The 21,018-nt window shown below is 41.4% G+C and overlaps 1 protein-coding gene across 2 annotated transcripts in view; it reads right to left on the bottom strand.

Annotated features, from left to right (window-relative positions):
- The window catches only part of JAZF1 (JAZF zinc finger 1), a 307,297-nt gene that overhangs the window by 36,715 nt on the left and 249,564 nt on the right, over positions 1 to 21,018 (bottom strand). For both annotated transcript variants that reach the window (XM_074340922.1, XM_019726161.2), the window contains exon 3: positions 9,821 to 10,017. In XM_074340922.1, the coding sequence (XP_074197023.1) occupies positions 9,821 to 10,017 (197 nt within the window). The remainder of the gene's footprint in view (positions 1 to 9,820; positions 10,018 to 21,018) is intronic.

Here is a 21,018-nt window from a genome sequence, read left to right on the forward strand (position 1 = left end):
GGACAGCCAGCGGAAAGCGTACCGCGGTCCTTCCCACCCCGAGGCTAAGACTCTGTACACCTGTTTTCCAGTCAAACATTGTGACTAGAATTTTAACCATACGGTTACAGCATATCTTAGCTCAAAGTTTCTCTCTGGAAAGCCCCATTTTCACTATTTCCTGCAAGAACCAATCCGCTTTCCATATATTCTTTTTCTTATTATTTAATAATTTTAGCAATTTTGAAAAAAAAAAAAATATCTATTTTAAAACTGAAAAATTCCTCCAGGCCCAGGCTGAAAAGAAACATCTCAGCTCGTAGGCAACGGCGGGCATTATCGAGCTCCTTTATTCCAAATTATTTTGAGAAGAGGAAAAACAGTTTCCCTGAGCGTGACTTGTTCGTGGGCCTGTAACCATCTCGAACTTCTTGGCTTCCTTTCTGGCCTTTAGGGAAAAAACAAAACAAAACTGGGTACCTAGGTAGGAAAGACAGCATCTTATGACATTATTATTAGATGTCAAATTCCAGTTGTCCCCCAATCAACTTTAGTTTCTCAGGGGTGATTTTTTTTTGTGTGTGTGTGTGTTTCCATACCAAAGAGAGCCTGAATTGGCTAGGTTTAAAAAAACATATTACTTATTCAGCTCCGTGGAGTATGAAACACATCTTTGATCTGATAAGATCGAGCCAGCTTGTTGCTGGTTGGATGACTATAAATGAACACCCGCATCCAGTTTTCCATGGAGGAACTAAGTAAGGGAGATGGCAAGGCGCTAGACGGCCACACCAGCAAGCTTTCTGTCCCTGGCACCAGAAAGGTTCCAGCAGCCTAAGTTTCTCCCTTCCTGTCAAATACCACCACTTCCTTTAGTGCATTTCCAAGAAGTTTGAACAAAGCCCTGGGACAGGATTCTGTCTGTACCTTGATAGTCTCTTTTAGCAAGAGCAAATGAGCTTAGTGAAACATTCCCACTTTTCTGCAGATTCTTTCTTTAATGCTGTGCAGGTGGGTGTGCCTGGGGATCATTTTATTGTTAAAACTAGACCCACATGGAAAAGACATTAAAATAAATTTGCCGCCATGATACCCACGAAGATGAAAGGGCTTCTCTGATTTTAATATGCTGCGCTTCAGAGGAGAGGGAAAAAGAAAAAGGTTCTTTGGAAATGTACACATTTGGTCCCGCTATGAATCCATCAGGTGTTAAACCTCTATCACCTGCCCAGCAGAGGTGTATGGGAGCCCTCGGCGTCTGTTTATTTATTCGTGTTTTCAGTGGCATCCGCACCATTTTCCAGGTTCCAGTAAACTGCTCTCTTTAGCTCATATTTTGGTTCTCGTAGTTGCTTCCCAAGGAAAATTACTGAGACGTGTGTAATGATGGGTATTGGCACGTAAGTGAGCATGGACTTTGGCTTAAAGAGGGTGCATTGTTTTTGGGGGGTGGGGGAGTGAGTAGCACAGTCTTAACGCGTGCCCTTTTAGAACAATTTCATCTTGTGATGTTTCTTGATATTTTTTTGGCCGCCGCAGAGACCCCTGCTGGGACAAAGAAAGAGCAACAACTATTTCTAGCACGAGGCAAAATATGACTGCAAAGACCTTCAAGATTTCTGGCGGGGCTTCTTCACAGTACACTTACTACTTTTATTGAGTTCGATGAAACAAGAACACAGTTCGTGGAGGAGATGAAATTTAGGTTTGTAACGAAATATTAATGGTTAAGCATGGCATTGCTAAAATGATAGCGCTCAAAAATATTTTCATTAGAAGATAAATTACTGATACCTTTCTGTTACTGCAGACATTCTAGCTCAAGATAAGCTGCTATTAAGTGGCTGCCCATTATAGAAACTGGGTTTATTTAGGGTTTCAGAGGATGTGTTCAGTATGAGCTAAGACTGAGCAGCTTTAATTTTCTTTTCTGTCACTCTTTATCTCACAGAAAGCAAAATATTTTGGATACTGGAAAACCCAGATGCTATGATTTTCTATCAGAAACATTTCTAGTCATTAACCAATTCTAATTGGGACCTAAGACCGAGTACTTGGCTTTTCTTTGTCTTTCCTGTTTTCCTTTCTTCGTTTTCTTTTCTTTCTCTCTATTTAATATGTGTTGCAATTGTTTCGTTTGACCATGTGGCTGTTTCCTCCATGTTCCTGAGCTAAGAAAGCTGAGAATAAAGGATTCCGTTTACTGTCCTTCTTAATGGAGAGGAAATTCCAGAGATTTTCCTACTCTAACTACTGCATGTATTTACTTCCTTTGTTCTTAAATGATTGTTTATGGCAGAGGAAATGCTATTTGCCAGGTCGCTTGGTCAAGGGACAGGTGGAAGCTGTGGCTCCACTTCCTCATTTCCGCCTGGGCCACCAATTCCTTTTTTTCAACTGAGGTAAATGCATACAGTACAATGCCCAGGTCTTAATTATCTAATATGATGAGTTTGATAAATGTATACCTTTGTATAACCAACATCAAGATCTGGAATATAGCTATCACTCCAGAAAGTTCTCTTGTGTATGCCCCTTCCCCACCCTTTCCTTTGGGTCAACTACTGTTCTGATTTCTGTAATCACAGTCTGCAGTGCAGACAGAGTAGGGCACTTGCAGAGCTGATGTCCGTTCTCAGCTAGCAGTTTAAATAGAGACAGTTGTTTCCATTCTTATCTTTATTTCATTTATCCTCAGTGAGGTAGGCATTATGTCCAATATACAGATGAGGAAACTGAGGCTTGGAAAGGTTAAGGCCATCTGTCTCTCATGCAGCAGAACCAATATTTGAATCTGGATCTCTCTGAGGCTAAAGGCTCTCATCACTTTACCTCCATGACCTCAGAGTGTTGGAACGTGGCCCAGAAAATTCCTGGTTTACATTACACCCCTTGTCAACGTATCCAGGTCTGCTTACCAATTCCCCAAGGTGACATTCCATAACGATCATGGGCTATAAAACTGTTCACCCCAAATCACTTTCCACTGCTCTCACCTTCTTCCTACTCCTTTGGAACTTACATTTGCCTCACAACATATCGATGTTTCTGGGTGTGAATATACAGCTTATAACCACACTAAAGCAGCCAAGAGAAAACGGCCTGATATGTATCCATTGTGCCTTACTAATCATCCATGCGGAGAATTTAGTCCACTTGTGTATATGTCATGTTCATGAAGTGTCTGTCCTACACGTGTGTAACGTGCTTCTACTCAGAGATGTAAATTCTAATCCATAAGGATTAGAAAAAAGCCTTCTGCTTTTCTGTATCCTCAATCCCAGGTACAGCGCCCACAGCAAAACAGATGCCCAATAAATTATGTCAAATGAAAAGATATCAAATCCTGGAGGTGTGGAAAATAGCGGCTACTCCAGTCGAAGTGGGATGCAGGTGAACCTGGGCAAGTTATCATTTAAATGAACCTCAATTTCTTTACTTCTAAAGTGGGGTTAACAATAATGGCTGCCTTGCATCCCACTGGTGTCAACAAGGACCAAATTGATGCTGAAGGCTTTTGTGCACTATAAGGTGCTACAATCCGTTATGAGTATCACAGAGCAGCAAGGATTTGACTGTGTTCTCCAATGCAAGAAAACAACTTTTGTTAAAGAGATGTAGGTGTGGAAAAGTAAATGAAATGCTATTTTGCTTCGCCATCCTTACTCTACTTTGAGTAGCAAGAGGAGATTAAAAATAAGTAGCCACATAAGAGGAGAGGGAAGGAAACAGAGTTAGCCACAAGCCTGGACGATGGCACTCAGGAAGAAGGATCAAGATTTTACAAGTCAATCAAAACAGAAGATGAAAGGACAATGATTAGGACAAAGTACAATATGAACAAACAAGCAAACAAACCATAGGCCAGGAAAGGGTGTGTTGGTGACCCCGGACAGAATGTAAGCCAGATAATACAGCAACCCTTGTGATTCTCCAACTGCAAGACAGCACATTTATGTGAAAAGGGAAATATAAATCAAGGCTATTTTCTTAGTAGAAAGATTTTCAGGGACTGTTTTGTAGGCATCATCCAGATAGTCAACTCTCTAGGGCAGAACCTGTTAGAAATACCAAGCCACGGCCTCAAGAATTCATAAATAGGGCACAAAATTCATTCAGGCTGACATACTTTGCTTTTTTCTCATTTTCCATCATTAAATAGGATAGGATTGATCTCTCTGAGGTTTTTCCTTCTATTTAATTCTCTTTGGGGTGAGTGGAGGGAGGTATGTTAGTTTAGACCTTACTTTAGATATCTTTTTCTCTCTGGGATTTTCTGCCTTAAAAATGAAGCCTATTTCAGTTTATTTTGCTTTCTAAAAACAAAGGCACGGCGGGGAGAGTTCACTGCATTTCTATTCAGCTAGAGCTTCTAAATGTCACGCAAAATTCTATCAGCTCCTTTAAGTCTGTATTGCAGAGCAATTTCCATCCAGAGGGAAAAATTAATACTTTACTTTTTCAAATGATTTGCTGTATATCAGTGAGTCCTGAACATTTCAAACTCCTAATAATTTGGACAATTTATCACGAAAGTCATAAAGTAAAGGGTCTACTGTGAGGCCAAATAGCAGCAGATACAGGAAAATGAAGTGAAATAACACAATGGAGGACCATAAACTATGCATTAATAGATATAATCTGTGACTTCACAGTCATTATAGGTAGCCTAAACAAGAAAACAAAACAAATAAAAAAATTGCTTTAATTTCCTTGGGTGCTTTTCTCTGGTTTAATACTTGAATTTTTTTCCCCCCTAAGTCAGCCAAAATATATATACAAATATTTTCCAGGAGAGACTATGCAATGCTATTATAACCAGAAATCCAGCCAACTCTTTCCATGGCTTCTCCATTAAGACATAAGTGAGCATCTGTTCAATCCCCTTGGACTCATTTCCAAGTTTAAGTGAGTGGGCTGTAGTAACCTTTCTCCAGGCAAGGTGGAAATATGTTAATCCAAGCAAGAAAACACCCAGCTATGACAACGAGACAGGTCACATTTTAAAAAGTGGTTTCTTAACTCTGGCAATCGGTGAGAAAGATCTAGCTCGGGAGAGTGTTTAGAAACTCCCAATGCCCCAGCCTCACCCACCAACCAAAGCAGAGTGTCAGGGGTGGAGCCCAGGCCCAAGGTTAAAATACTTTCTGTGCGATTCCATCTGCAGCCTGATTGAGAGTCACTCCTGTAAGAGGTTCAGTGGGGACAGGAGATACGGGGACAGGAAAAAAAGAAATTCCTTTCTTAACGAAGCTTTGGGCACGAATGACCAAAACAACCTGCTAGCTAAGCATGGAGGCAAAAGCTAAAGTAAGGCCTTTCCTACAGGATGACCTCACGCCTTCCCTTCCAAAGTCAGTGAAATTAATTTGAAGAAAGAAATCGATTAAACTCGTGTGTGTGTGTGTGTGTGTGTGTGTGTGTGTGTGTCAAGTCAGAGTAATTCTTCCTGTATCTTCCGTTTCATATGCTAAACAGTTGTTTTAGTTACAAAAGTAATATAGGGTCATTTTAGAAAACAGGAAAAAAATAAAAAAAAATAACATCCATCTTCCTATTATATTAAGGTAACGACCGTTAACTTTTTAGGAGTAAAAAATAAGATTGGGATCATACTGCACATAGTCTTGCAGCCCGACACCGTGAAACCTTTTTGTGTCATTACACAGTGACATGCTGGAAATGGCTGTGAAGCAATCCCTTGTTGGAAATGGTCAATATTTATTTGGTGACTGATTTTTGCTCTAGGTTTATTCACAGACACAAGATCCCTTGAACGACAAATTCAGATTGATCTGATAAAAGTTAATGTAAGCGGGCATTTTCCCGCCAAATTGCGTCGTAACGCAGGGCTTTTTTGACATTTTCTCGCCAAAATTAGACTTTCTGTAAAATATTCATATCTTTCGATCTATTTGATATTTTTCTATGAAACTTTCAGTGTTTTAGTTTAAAAAGAGGTCTCTATTTATTTACTTTGCAAAATTTTTGCCGGTTCCAACTAGAGGCAATATGACGAGTTTACTCGTTTCCCACAAAAAATGTGTTAAGACTGGTATGATGGTAAAGTGGGGAAGTTCTGAGAGGTAGCACTTGCCTATTTCACTGGTGTAAATACTCCCACCACGGCCAATTGCAAGATAATCCTGTTTGGAGTTGTCAAGTTAGTAACCGGGGCAGCTAGATGGCTGAAGGTCTCAGAGTTTTAACAAGATATTAATGTGGAGACAACCTGTGAGTACACCGGAAAGACCACCCGATTTGAACAGATAAACATGAGGCCTCGTGCTAGTTCACCTTATTAAACCTCTATTTCTTTAATCTGTATATGGAAATACTGATGTCTCAGTGGGGCTGGCATTAGGCTTAAAAACAACATCATACATTAAGTAGATAGCAAGCATAGATAATAACCACTCAACAAATGCTAGTTGCCTTTCCTCCTTCGTAATTATAATGCTCTTGATAGTATTACTTCTAAAGGAAAAGAGTATGAATCATTTTAACACTTAATTTTCAGGGAATTTAATTATGCTTATCTTTAAATTCCATATCTTTATGATTTAACCCAGGAGTTGGCAAATCATGGCCTAAGGGCCCAAGCTGGCCTGATTTTATATTAATAAACAAAGTTTCACAAAAACCTTCCGTTTTAATGGAACACACTATGCCCATTTGTTTATGTACCGGTAGTTCTGTAGCTACTTTCACACTACATTGGCAGAGCTGAGGCGCTAAAACAGAGATGCTATGGCCTGCAAAACATGAACTATTTACTATCTGGTCCTTTACAGAAAGTTTGCCGATTTAAACCATTCTAACCTTCCCTTAAGTGAATACTTTCTTTTTCTACATATCGAAAGAAACCCAAACAAATAAGGAGAGGAAATGAAAAAGATGAGATGAGAAGATTCTCCCAGGGTTTAGAAATTGCCAAATAGATCTTGGTTCCAAGACTACCTAAGAAATACTTAAAATTCTAGGATGAAGCCGAGCTCTAATACAGTCTCATCAGGACGGGGAAGTTTAAAGAATATTTTATAAATGAAATTTTCTACAAGATGACTATTACTTCTGGACCAGGAATGTACCCTGAATATGGAACTTGGAAGAGTGAATTTAGGAGGTAGAAACCTGGGATATTATTTATAACCTGGCAATGAAAGTGACTGAAACCACATTAGTCAGGCAAAATAAGCTGATCTCTCTAACTACAGGTAAAATAACATTTCAAACATTGAAAAATGTACACAATCAAAATTGTACAGGGGAGGGATTTAAGAAACCATTTCCCCCGTTAATTTTTGATGTTTACATGGAATGTTCTTCAAGCAGCAAATAACTTACCAATGATCTTGACAGATTGAAAATGATACATCTTTACCACAACATAAATTAATTCTCTCAGTGGGAAATTGCTAGAATAGACAAGGTGTCAGAAAGATTTCTTTATGTCTGAAGGAAAGGAAATGATTCCATTTCTTCCAAACATTCTTACATGAAAAATAATAAACTCTCACTTTTAAACTGTCTTGATTTTCATGGGTTTCTAAGGCACCCTTACTAATTGGGGCAGTCATGGTTATCTGGTGTTGGCCACGAGTCAATCAATATTAAGTCAGGTATAAAACACACCCAGGTATAAAACTACCCCCATAATTCATATTCCATATGAATAAATATTCATAGAAATACTCAGAAGAGGATCACAGAATTACCTTCTCATCGCATTCCTTAGATTCACACAGAACATGTTACACCAAGATCTTAGAAAGTAAATCTTAACAGAATATAAAAGAAACATGGTGGCCTATCTAAGAAAATGGACAAACGCCCAATACAAATAAGCCAATTCATCCTCTACAGAAGAATGACCCTGATTCTGTTCGTCAAGCAACTAGCTGGAAACTCCAGACCACAGAGATGAACATTTACTGAACGCTGGGTGTACTTGTACATAGGCTGTCACATCTAACGCTCACAGAAAATCCTACAAAATGAGTACTATCAGTGTTTTGCAAAGGGAGATCAGACAGGAAGTGATCTGTCTGCCTCCCATGCCTATTCTGTTTTCCAAGTGCCTAATCCTGACGGAACACAGAGTGTTTGTCAACCATGAGTCCCCTGAGATGCCCCTAGAAAAACAGGTTCCATGATCAGAGTCAACTAAGTTTGGGAAACTTACTACATCCTCCCCTTGGAGAATAACAATGTATATGAAAGCCAGTTTACCACTGTTTAACAAGTAATTTCCCCAAACTTATTAGGGAATCCCTTTTCCACAACCATTATTTTCTGAAAGTAATACAGCCAGCCCACGGTGTCTGTGGGTTCCGCATCCACGGATTCAACCAACCGTGGATCAAAACTATTCGGAAGAAAATGTTACGTTGACGCTGTATGTAGTTAGGCCTAGGATGGTTGTGTCTATACTGAACATGTACAGGTATTTAAACCAGGTATTAAACAGACTTTTCTTTTCTTGTCATCATTCCCTAAACAATGCAGTGTAACAATTATCTATATACGGAGCACTTACATTGTATTAGGTGTTAGAAGTAATCTAGAGATGATTTAAAGTGTACGGGAGGCTGTGCTTATGTTATATGAAAATACTATGCTATTTTATATAAGGGACTTGAGCAGCCGTAGGAGGTCCTGGAACCATCAATCCCCTGAGGATGTGGACGGATGAGTGCATTCTGAAACACACTGAGAGAGACTACTGTGGTCCCCTTTGCCAAATGCTGGCTGGATGCTCCTCCTTTCCCTGTCTACCTGTCTGACTACTATTTAATCATTCACGGGAAACCTTTCCTGACTGGGTGGAACTTCTCTCTGAATGCTCTCGTGTCACTGAGTTCTTCTATATAATGTTGTATTTATGGGTGTATTTATTTTGTTAATGCCTGTCTATACTCCTACTGGGGAGAAGGAAAATACATTCCCTGCTTCTCAGATGGGAAACAGATTAGGAGTCTTTCCAGCCTCTCTCTACCATCTTTACGCATTCCTATCCACAGAGGAGCAGTGACTTAATGGGTCCCTGAATTGGGGAGAAGAAACCACGCATGCTCACTGAGGGCTTAGGGTGCACTCAGGGCTGCTCGCACTCCAGCGTAAGCTTAGAAGGGCACTTTGGGCAGTAAGTTAAATCTAGGGAAGACGTACTAAGAAGCCCAGTGGTTACAGATCCAAGGTCCACTCTGCAGTTTTGCTCTGTCCACTAATAAAGTTGATTTTGAGCTTCACCTCTGACTTCTGTTTTATTTTTCAGGTGCTTCCACATTTGGGAAGGAAAGACAAGAGTATGCCAACATCCTTCCTTAGGCCTAAGTTTCTTTAGGATAGGGATGGGGTCTCCTTTGGCTCACGACTGTAGCTCAGTGTCTGGCACATAGGAGGCACTCTAAATGTTTTTTTATTACTCATTTTATGATGGAAAAAATTTTAAAGAAGCAAAAATTGGGAGACTGATATAATGAACCCCTATATACTCATCCCCCGGCTTCAACAACAATCAATGCATGGCCATCTTGTTTCATCTCCTCCGAAAGCGAAATCGCTTCATACACAGTAAATGGGAAAGGCATGAAAAGTATCTATAAAGCCATTATCACGTACATATTAAAACAAGAATTTATAAATATTTCTTCAATAATCAATAGACGGATGAATGAGTCAACAGACTCTACAGAGACCAGAAAAAGGTCAAAGAAGAGGTGGATCTGAGTGATCACCTGTCCCTGGTCCACAGCCTACATCACACACACACACACTCACTCTCTCTCTCTCCTCTTCCCTAGCCCCAGGCGCAAGGTGGTAGGGCCAAGCCACTCACCTGTTGGAGTGCTGCTGCGGAATGAAGAGGAGGGGGTAATGGGTGGGGTCACGGGGGGAGTAAGGCTTCCACTGCTGTGGCGTGGTGGAGTGGACACATTCCCACGAGACACGGAGCTGGACAAGGTCAGTGAGAGCTTCGGCTGAATCTTCTTCTTTAGGGACTCCTGCTCTCGGCGGGCAGCGTCTGTCATGAATCTGAAGGGACAAGGGCAGGTAAGTAACTGTGGCCGTCTACAGAGCAGGAAGACTTACGACAGTTACCCTGAGTTTGACAGATGCTCCTCCCTGGGAAGGGGGCTAGTTCTGTCCTGATCTCAACACTCACGACAGGTTCCCTTTTTCCTACACGATGAAATCATCTTCTAGCTCACTGTCTTAAGGTTGCTCAAAGTCAGGCCTAGTTCTTCCCTAGGCAAACCGTCCTTGCAGAAAATTGATACACCCAGACTCCCTCTGCACCCACTGCAGTAGAGTCAGTTGCAAGACTTTCGCTCTCTTGGAAGTTCCTCTCTTTCTTTTAACCCACAGCAAGCCCACCCATTCTCAAAGCTCCCCAACCCCTCCCACGTGGAGAGGGCTTCTTTCGGCTGCAGGTTGGCAGAATGCATCGTCTGTACCACTTCACTGCCACTTAACAATACAGCCTCATGAAACCTCTGATTCTTTTTTGTTATTACCCTGAATTCTCATATTGTTATCTGGGTTTTTAAGTTTTTCTTGGCTGACTGAAGGTCTCGTCTCCCTGGCCATTTAGTGGAAAGGACACAGAGTCCCTAGGACAAGCGTTGCTAGCACACTGCCAAGTCCATATCAGTAAACATTTATAGAACGACTGAGTAAATCTGCCCGAGCAGATTCGGAAGGTCGCCATTAAAGATCTGCTGACGTTGTGATTTCATTACTTATAAAGGCAAAAGTGACTTTTCCTGATAGTGTCACCATGGAAACTTCCAAGGTATTCTTGCAACACTTCTCTTAGGTGAGTAATATTCAAACTTTGTTATTTTCTCACCGTACAATCTCACATGTCATAAATTCATGTGCTATGAGATTCAAAATCATCTATGTAATGATACTGCTTATGAAAAGAGCAAATGTCTTTTTCTACGATAGGCAGACAGACTGCGTTAGCTGCATTTTTGAAAACTGCAATGGAAAACCTAGTGAGTAGAGTGTATGAAAGCATTTAGGTAAAGAAACAGGCACCTGTTCCCACCGCCTGGGCTGAAGCCAGAACACAACCAAGCCCATGGTCCTCTCCCGACTCTGTCCCCACATCGATTGTGTTTTGACTATTTTAATACAGTTCATCATAATGAATTCCATTGCTCTTAAACATGGTATTTTACTCAAGCCATTTCACATTCTGCCTACAAAATTCCTTAGCATTTGTCTTCCGTATACTATGAACTTTTGGAAGTCAACAGATAGGTCCCTTGCCTGATAAAAGCTTAGAGTCGATCAAACACCCAATGAAACAATATTACAATATTGTTACGGTGTCTTAAAATGTCTGCTTTTATACTTGGAACATGAATGGCACATTTCTTGAATGGCTTCTGCAATCCAACCTAGATATAAACTGGATTTTATATGTAGAACTGAACTGTAGTAAAAGCTGCATGCTTTGACTTGAGCCCTTAGGTTTTGTGCTACAAGATGGTGATTTAAAAAGAAGAAAGGAACGACAATGCAAAACAGAATTGCTTGCACCCGGTAGCCGGGCGCTCATTTATTTTCAGATGCAAGGTTGGTTCTACTGCTCTTAAAACTGCTTTTCCCCCCTCCTCGTAAACCTCTACTCAAAATATAGGCTCTCAGAGAAAAGCAAGGAACTAGTGCTTTGTTTTATTATTCTAAGTAGAACCAGTAAGTGGAGTAGTGCTGAGCTTCGCAGATTGGGGGGTAAGCGGGCAAAACCACAGGCTAAACAGATGCTTCTTCCAGGAAGACCCATTGTTCTCAGTGTAGGCAGTTCAAGCTACAGTGGTACCTCGGTTTTCGAATGCAATCCATTCTGGAAGTCCGATCGAGTTCTGAAACGTTCGAAAACCGAGGCACGGTTTCCCCATAGAAAGTAATGCAAAATGGATTAATCCGTTCCAGACCTTTAAAAGCAACCCCTAAAATGGCATATTTAGCATGAATTTTACTATCTAATGATACCGTAGATCCATAAAATTTATGGCGCTCGTAAACTGAAATGTTTGTCAACGGAGACGTTCAAAAACTGAGGTACCTCTGTAGTTTCAAACAGTCAAATAAACACAGGTATGCTGTGGAGTAGGACAAAAACTCTACACCTTGCATCTGAGTTACGGGCATGGCACTTAGAGTCGCAGGCCAGGGTTCGAGTCCTGGCTGTATGACTTACCATGTGATTGAGGCAAGTTGATAAACCTCTGTACACCTTAGCTTTATTATCTGTAAAAATGGGACTAACAATTGTAGGTAAAGGAGGTAAAGGATTAACATACATCTTTTCCCTTTCTGCAGAAGAATTTGATCTTTGGGTAAGTCTGGTAACCTGCTAAGATGGTATGTGAATGATGCTAACAGGCAACACTCCTCAGGATAAGACTGACACCTGACTGGTAAGTCACCTCTGCCCTGGGAGGAACGAGAAAGCCGGATTTGATAGGAAACCAGAGCTTTGGGCTTCCTGAGCATGGTGACCTCGTGTGTAGGCCTGTCCCCTGGGGGGAACTGGGGAGTATGACGGCGGAGCGTTACACAGCATTACCTTCTCTTATGCCAGGACAGTTCCCACGGCTGCCCCAGGGGCACCTTGTCTCTGCATCTGAACACACTCCTCTGTACAGGGGAGGGCTCTGCCCTGCTGGCGAGCTGTGGCTCTGCCCACCATCCCTCTGAATAGACCCAGCGCCCACAAGGGCCCGCTGGTCATCTTGTGAGTCGGAATGTTCAGGATGCATGTAAGCGGGTCACCTGCCGGAGGGCGGGGAAACGCTGGTGCGGGCTTCAGAGGACAGCAATGAGGATTCAGGGAGGTAGAGGGCCGGCCACACAGGAAGGGCTCACAACGGAGAAGCTGTTAGCATCCATCAGATAACGCCTTCTAATGCGCATCCCTTACCTAACCCCAGTTTCTGGAGGGCACACGGCATGTTCATGGCTCTGAAAGCGCCTGGCTCATGCCTCACGTAGAGCGGCATGGAATGTGCAATGGCCGACCTGGAATCGGCTCAGAGTCACCTAGCACGTCAGACAGAAACTCTTATCCAAGGGTTCGAGGGGGGTTGTGGTTTCCATGTCTTCATTCACTCTGGTCAGAAAGTATCACTGCTTTTTACTGTAAAATAAATACTCTCGTACAGCTCAGATATAAAACAACTATAAAGAACCATAATAACGCACACACATCCCCCACCTTCACCCCGACACACGTTTGGTCAGCTATGGATGGCCATCTATTTTTGGCTTGCATCTGCTAAGTGCTTTCTAGATGAGAGAACGAGGCACCATGTTAAAAGCATTAAACATGAAACTCACACACGCACTTCTGCGAGCCTTTCTCTCCCTCTACCCTCCCTCCTTCTCTCTTGGATTGGTGGTTATGAACTTGCAGCTACACCCATAAATCATGGCCACCTTGCCCCACCAAGATACACAGCTGCACCATTTATTGTCGGTGACAAGACACACGCACGGGCATACAAATGCCGTGGGACCACTGGCTGAAACCAATTTCTCACTGGGAGCGTTGCACTGCCAGCCCCTCTCCCTCTTTCAATTATGAACCATGACTTTATCTACTTTCTGATACTTATTAAACCCTAAAGTTTTAAAGCAATGTTCCATCAATAGAGCTTTCTGTCAAAAGATGGGGAGATTCCCAACGGCAAGGAACCATTTGGGGAGACAAGTTTACAAAGAGCATGATGAGGCCGACCAAGTAAAGGCTGTGACTGCAGCTGAGAAATGAAGACTCAAGGAACTCAGCTCTGACCAGAAAACCAGACAAAACCATTTCCATTTTCAAAGGCGGCTGCACCTGAATACATCCTCGAAAGATCCCAGCCCAGGCCTTTTGGCTGTCAGGATTAGAAAGGGTCCCCCTGGATTCCCAAGGCTGAGAGGGAGTTCCGTATTAGGAAGCCACGGCACTCTGTGGTCTGATGTGTTTTTCTAAATGGGTTTTGATATGATTGGTCATCTTTTGTGAAGCTCTTAATAAGCACAGCCCACGTGGGGTTTTAGGGCTGGAAGAAACCTGGCGAAGACAGATGAGCTCGTCTAACTCCCTCATGTTTCACTGTAACTGGGAACTACAATGGAGTGGCCCGTTCAAGGTCACTTGGCCGGCTAGTGGCAGAGCTGGCATCACAGAGATCAAGCCTTGGGACTGCACCAAAGGCTCCTATCCCACCACGATGCCATGGGTCTGGCAAAGAACCCCGAGCTTTCTTGTTTTTGCTTTAGAGTCATGGCTTTCAACGTTGAAAGGGGTTAAGGAGTCAGAGCTTAGGGCGGGGGCTGCAATCCAGCTGGGGGTTCACATGCTGGAAGTGGGGCAGTGGGAGAGCAGGAGGCCTCCTCTTTTGCATGTCAGTCAAGTTCTGCTGTGTGGGGCTACTTGGCTCCTGAGGGGCCCTGCATTTGTCACCTCACTGGGCTGTGATGTGGGGAAGGCTGGCCGTGCCCGCCTCCCAGGGTACTTTCTGCTTTGCCACGGGAACTGTTCTGATCTTGCAGTAGCAAGTGCGCTGGCGTGGGCTCGCACTGGCTTGTGACAACTGAACCTTAAGTTTTCTGGGACTTTGGGAGCCAGTGGTTGAATATGCCCATCATTTAAAATTAGATGATATGCACTTGGAATTAAAACAAGTATATTAAAAAAGGCAATAATATTCAAAGGTTATCAGTTTTCAATTATTTTACTCCATTTTCCTATTATCTGTTATTGAAGTCATTTATGTTAATATCGTACCTGTTCAGTGACGTCATGTTGGTAGCTGAAAACTGACTATGGTGGGCAAATATTACAAATCAAGGCTTTTTTCCTTTCTGAGAGTCAGTTATAAAACATTTATCAGTACACTCTGTAGTTATTTAATGTAGGAAAAAAGCATTTGAACCAGGCTCCTTGGCTACTCACTAAAGGAGCTAATCAGGGAAGGGATGAAGAATGGATAGGAAGGGCTTCTTCTCTTTTTCAAAATTATAAAAATAATACATCTCATGAAAGGACAGTTACGGAAAATTTTTATGGATTTGTGACATGTTAAAAACAGTTTTAAAAATTGGGGTATAGATAAACACACACACAAATGAGTGCACATATTTACATGCACAGTTTAATAAATTAAAGACAATCCATGTACTCACCACTCAGCTTATGGAAAAAGAAAAATTGCTAGAACTTTTGAAGTATCCAGCTTTCCAGATACAACTACGGTTGATTTTCCAGGGTATTTTCCTTCTGGTATTGCTTTTTCTACACACAGAGAAAACTGAATATTTCTTAAAGAAAGAAAAAATAGTCACCTGAGGGTTCATTCACTGTTGACTAACAGCCTGGAAATCTGCGGTCAGGCAAAGCCATGTTTTCATTTTGAAACTGAAACTGCCGCAGATTAATTTTAACTTTCCTACAAATCAAAAATGCCTAAGTTACTTTAATTTAATATGGTCATTTGTAGTAATATTTGTTATTGCTTGGGGAAGTACATATTCCTTAAGTAAATTTTCAAGACTCCATTATAAATCTTTTAAATCCTTAGACCACAATGTTCATTCAGTCTGACATGTTAAACGTGGAAACATGAATATAACACCACAGGGGGAAATGTCAACTGCTGGTCCAGGGAGACCAGTTTCAACCACAAACTCAGGAAATTTACAGAATTCATTGGAACCTGGGCAGAGACCCCACTGCCACCTCACTCTACAGCCAAATACCTGAGCCTGAGTGTCCTGCTGGGGACAAAAAACCACTCGGCTTTCACTGGATCTTGAGAACTCAGTGATGGAAGTGACCACTCGAAACTTGAGTCTCTCTCACAAAAACTTGAAAAGAATCCAAACTTTGAGATGCGTGGTGTGGTTTGGTTGTTATTATAAGGCTCTGGAGAGGGCGTGTGGTCCAGAGGCCAGAGCTGTGTGTCAGGAGTCTTGTTCTGGGAGGAAGAAGCTGCTGCCGGAATACTCTCCATTCTGGCCCTGGTTTTTCTACTTGTTAAAATTGAGGAGTTTTGGATTTATGGATATATGGAATATACCAATCACCTCTAGCTTCCTTCCCAGCTCTGTCAATGATTCCAGCAATAGCACTGTGCAGTATTTTCCAGACTTTTTTTTTTACCTCAACCCATCATGAGAAATGTATCTTTATTTGGAGCCTGTGCACACATATGTATAATTAGGTCTGCAGTCTGCAATTTTGAAATCTCCAAAGCTCTGACACTGAGTATTAAAAAAAATGACAATAAAGTTTGGCAGCAAAACTCATTGGGAGACAAACCCTGACGTGAACTACTTAAAGGCTACTTACACACTTTATTTATTGCATTTAGTGTCAATATTCATATGCTTCACTGCACAAATATTAATGTGTTTGATTACAGGGGGCAACGTGGGGAGTTACCTGCAGGGAGTGTTAGGTAATATGAAGTATTTGTACCATATGACCTTCCTGGAATCAGAAAAATGATGAATTATGAAACATATCTGGACACAAAATAAAGAATTTTCATGTAGGGGCGGCCGGTTAGCTCAGTTGGTTAGAGCGCGGTGCTCTTAACAACAAGGTTGCCGGTTTGATCCCCACGTGGGCCACTGTGAGCTGCGCCCTCCACAACTAGACTGAAACAACGACTTGACTTGGAGCCGATGGGTCCTGGAAAAACACACTTAAATAAATAAAAGTTGAAAAAAACAATTTTTAGGTAAATGTCTGAAACAAAAACTTCATGAAACAACTGTTATTACATGTGATATATGTTGGTATTTTCCTATTCTATTTCATTTTAACAAAATATCCTGGTCACGACCACCACACGGATTTCTTGATCTTCTAATAGATCATGGCCTGTAGCTTAAAAATATTATAGTAGCAATTAAGAGGCTGGGCTTTGGAGGTAGACTGTTTAAATTCTAATCTCAGTCTTATGCTCTCCAGCTATGTAAGCTTGGCCATGTTACATAACCTCTCTGTGCCTCAGCTTTCTCATCTGTAAATTAAATGGTGACAAGGACAGAGCCCATCTTATAGAGTTGTGAAGATTAAGTGCATTAATATATTTAAAGCACTTGGGACAGGGCTTGGCATTTTGTGCTTGACAAATGTCAGCTTCCTGGTCTACAATGGAGGTCAGCAATACTTGTTCTGGAAACCCCAACTCTCAAATTGTTCATCTCTGACACTTAATGTTAGCAATTTGGTTACTTCTGAGCTGAATTAGTGAGTACAAGGTGTGATCAAACAATACAGTGAATGTTTGAATAAAAAAAAATTATTACAGTAACAGATACATTGCCATGTATCCCCCTCAAAACACTCCCCCTCACTTTGAACACACTTATCCCATCGTTCTTCCACTTTCTGAAGCAGTTCTGGAAGTCCTCTTTTGTGAATGTCTATAGTTGCACTGTCGTGGCTGCCTCGATGTCCTGAATCAATTTAAAACGTTTCCCTTTCATGCTCATTTTGACTTTGGGGAAGAGCCAGAAGTCGCATGGTGCCAGATCCGGTGAATAAGGTGGATGGGGACACACCATAATGTTTTTATTTGACAGAAATTCCTGAACCAGAAGCAATATGTGACACGGAGACTTTCCATTGTGATCACAAAATATGGTGACTGCTCCTGCCGAGTGCCATCCAAGAGAAAGGCAGGGATCTTCAATATGGGAAGCAGCACGTCGAAACTTAGTAACAGTGTGTGACAAGTTTGAACTTGTTCCGTGCAGTCTGTCAGGTGTGAGCTACATTTGAGAGAAGGTATGTTTCAAAGTGTGCCGTAAATCCTCCTCCACCATGACAATGCTCTGTGTCACACATCGCTTCTGGTATATAGCAATTTAGTCAAATAAAAACATTACGGTGTGTCCTCATCCACCTTACTCACCAGATCTGGCACCGTGCGACTTCTGGCTCTTCCCCAAAGTCAAAATGATTCAGGACATGGAGGCAGCCATGACAGCACAGCTACAGACACTCACGAAAGAGGACTTCCAGAACTGCTTCAGAAAGTCGCAAGACTGATGGGATAAGTGTATTTGAAGCAAGGGGGAGGGGGGGTATTTTGAGGGAGATTAATGGCAATGTGTCTTTTACTGTAATACAATTTTTTTATTTAAACATGCACTGTATTATTTGATCACATCTTGTATTAGGGTAATAAGAACAGCCATCATGAGTTCGGTTGATTCTGAAAGCAAAGAGCCACCTTTCCTGATAGTGCATGCATTTATTAATTACTGCTGTAATAATTAGTAAATTCATGAAGGTGGTTAGAGCAGCTAGAATACAATAGAATATTCTCCTTCCTAGGGACAACATATTGGAGGGCCATCTATAATATAAATCCACACACCTCCTCTTCACTTCTCTGCTTGGATTCTTGAGAAGAATTGTGGAAGGCCTTTCTGGCAGCACAGGCAACAGGTGACCGTCCACGCTGCTAGCTGAGGAAAAGATGTCTTTCTATGCAGTTGAAGCCTGCTCTCCACTAGAGAGATTTACAAAGCTGCACTAGGTTCTGACGTGGTCCACAGCTAGACCCCATACAAAGCACCACGTCCAACTACTTCATCAGAAGTTCAAAAGCTTTCTCCTGCTTTTTCAATGGCCCTTTGGGCATTGCCATTTCTCAGTGAAAACAAGTTTACGAAACCTGGAAAGCCCTTGAAGAAAGCTGCTGGGAGCTAGCAGATAGACCACGAGATTCCAAGCCCTCCTAGATATGGTAACGTGTAGCTCCCAACAACGGGATTTCTGAATTGACAAGGACACAATCAATTGTTCCAGGGGGGAGTTTGACCTATACGTGATGGTTTTTTCTTTCCTCTGGCTATTACCATGTGCAATCCAGGGCAAGGACGGATAGCAAGTCAGTGAGTAAACAAAACAATTCTTAGGGCATTCAAATCAAGGCCGTGGGAAACGGCCATGGGAAAAAGGGGCACATTTCAGCATGCGATCATGTGTGGCCCACATGTCAGAGGATCTGGCTGCTCTAGGTCTCAAAGCGATGGCTTTCAGAACACACATCTGCTAATAAATTCATGGGGTGGGTCTTCTCATTTTAGCAGCAACTTAAAGCCACAGTGAAGCTGATGGGGTATTTGGTTAAAACAGCTGGCCAGTGAAACACGACCGACAAGCAGCAAGTGGAGTAATCGCTCGTCCACGTCCCTTCATTACTGAGGGGCCTTTCCTGGCAATCGGGGAACTTAATAAATGTTCTTTTTTTTAGTAGGCAAAAGAAAATTTGAACTCCCAAATAATGCTAATTTCAGAAAGTTTCTAGTAATGCTTCGAACAATCATATGTTTCACTTTTGATCCCAGAGCTGTTTTTCACTTCATGATCTGAGGCCTACGGGATAGATTTTGAATCTCCATAAAATTTTTTGCAGTGTCACCAAAATGCTGAGCCTCTTTTAACATGTTGCTATTAAAATTTTAATGCTAAATAATAAAACTAAAAGCAGCACCAGGAAAAACCCACACCATCTGACCAGATCAGTTAGGCACTTAACTTATAAGGGTTTTTTTTGTGTGTGTGATTTTCATCCTATAGTCCCATGGGTTGTGGGCATAATTTTGAATTACCTAGCCATTGAATCAGATTTTGTTCTTGGGTACCAAACCCAAACTGACAGATTTATTGCAGTAAGTGAGACACGATTATTTTTTCTTTTATCTTTTCTTTACTTTTAAGTTTATATCTGACACATACAGAAGAATACAGCTCCTGGACTTGGAGAAGTTCTAGTCTAATCTGACAAAACAAATTAACATGAGGGCAAGCCAATTGCATATCATACCTTGTAGTTAATTTTGCTTATAAATGTTCACTTTAATTTTGGGGCCAGGGAGAGGGGGGAAAGGTAAGAGGTGATCTTCCTCTTACCCGTTCTCTTAACAATTATATATATATATATTTTTTTTCTTCCTTTTTTTTAAAGGACAATTTCAGTTAATTTATATTCTTTACGGTATATAGTATAGCTTGGACAGTCTAAAACTCTTAAACATATTTAATAACTAACACTGGGTTGCCAATTTGTATTGCCAACTAGTGTGCCTTAGCTAATTACCATTGGTTCTCTTTCAAGAAAAAAGCATTTTAACCTAAAATATAGGAAGGACATAATCTTGGAAATAAATAATCCTTTCTGAAGAATGACGGTTCTTTATTCTGAGATGACAGCACCTGAACAATATAGGAAAAATTTTACTTAAATTTTTTTGAAATGCAGAGACCCTACAACATAAAGTTTGATTTTATTATTATTCTGCAATCGTGTGTATATTATAAAATCCTGTTTATGATACTACTATGTATAATATTCTCTAGACACAAGTTAGCTACTATGTATAATATTATTCTCTAGATACAAGTTATTGAAAAATACCCAACTTTATTATTTTCTTTCATTGCCATAGCTAAAAATTCAATTTCAAGGAGCGTTGGTCAAAATGGAGCCATTAAATTTAGGAGGAATCATTTGCAATATGCTGGGCAAACTGAAAGCAGTCAAATACAAGGGCACCCAAACCCAGTAGCTTTTTCTCTCCAAAGAGCTGGGAGAAAGGTGAGAGTCGCTGCGTGTCCTACGGCAGGACACACAGGGCAGTGGGGGGAGGGGTGCTTCCTGCTGCCTGGCCCACACGCCACAGGCAACTTGGAGAGCAGACCAATGAAAACATCCATGAACAGCGTCATTCAAAGACGAGTAGCTAGTCCGTGAATAGTACTTAGAAATGAGTTTTTGTGTGTTTTTTTAAACCAATAATCTCTTTTCCAGAATTTTAGCACTCACATGAAATTCATGCACGGAAGCGGAATAACTACAGTAATGAACACAATCCCATTCCTAAATACCATGACTTTGTATATTCCCAATAAATATTGGGTATTTTCTCACAACTAAGGAATGACATAGTTAATCTACCTTAATGAAAGCTCTGGTTCAGATTCCAGCAACCACTATTTTAAGCCGCAGG

This window comes from Rhinolophus sinicus, linkage group LG09 (assembly GCF_036562045.2).
Source record: "Rhinolophus sinicus isolate RSC01 linkage group LG09, ASM3656204v1, whole genome shotgun sequence".
NCBI classification, from domain to species: Eukaryota; Metazoa; Chordata; class Mammalia; order Chiroptera; family Rhinolophidae; genus Rhinolophus; species Rhinolophus sinicus.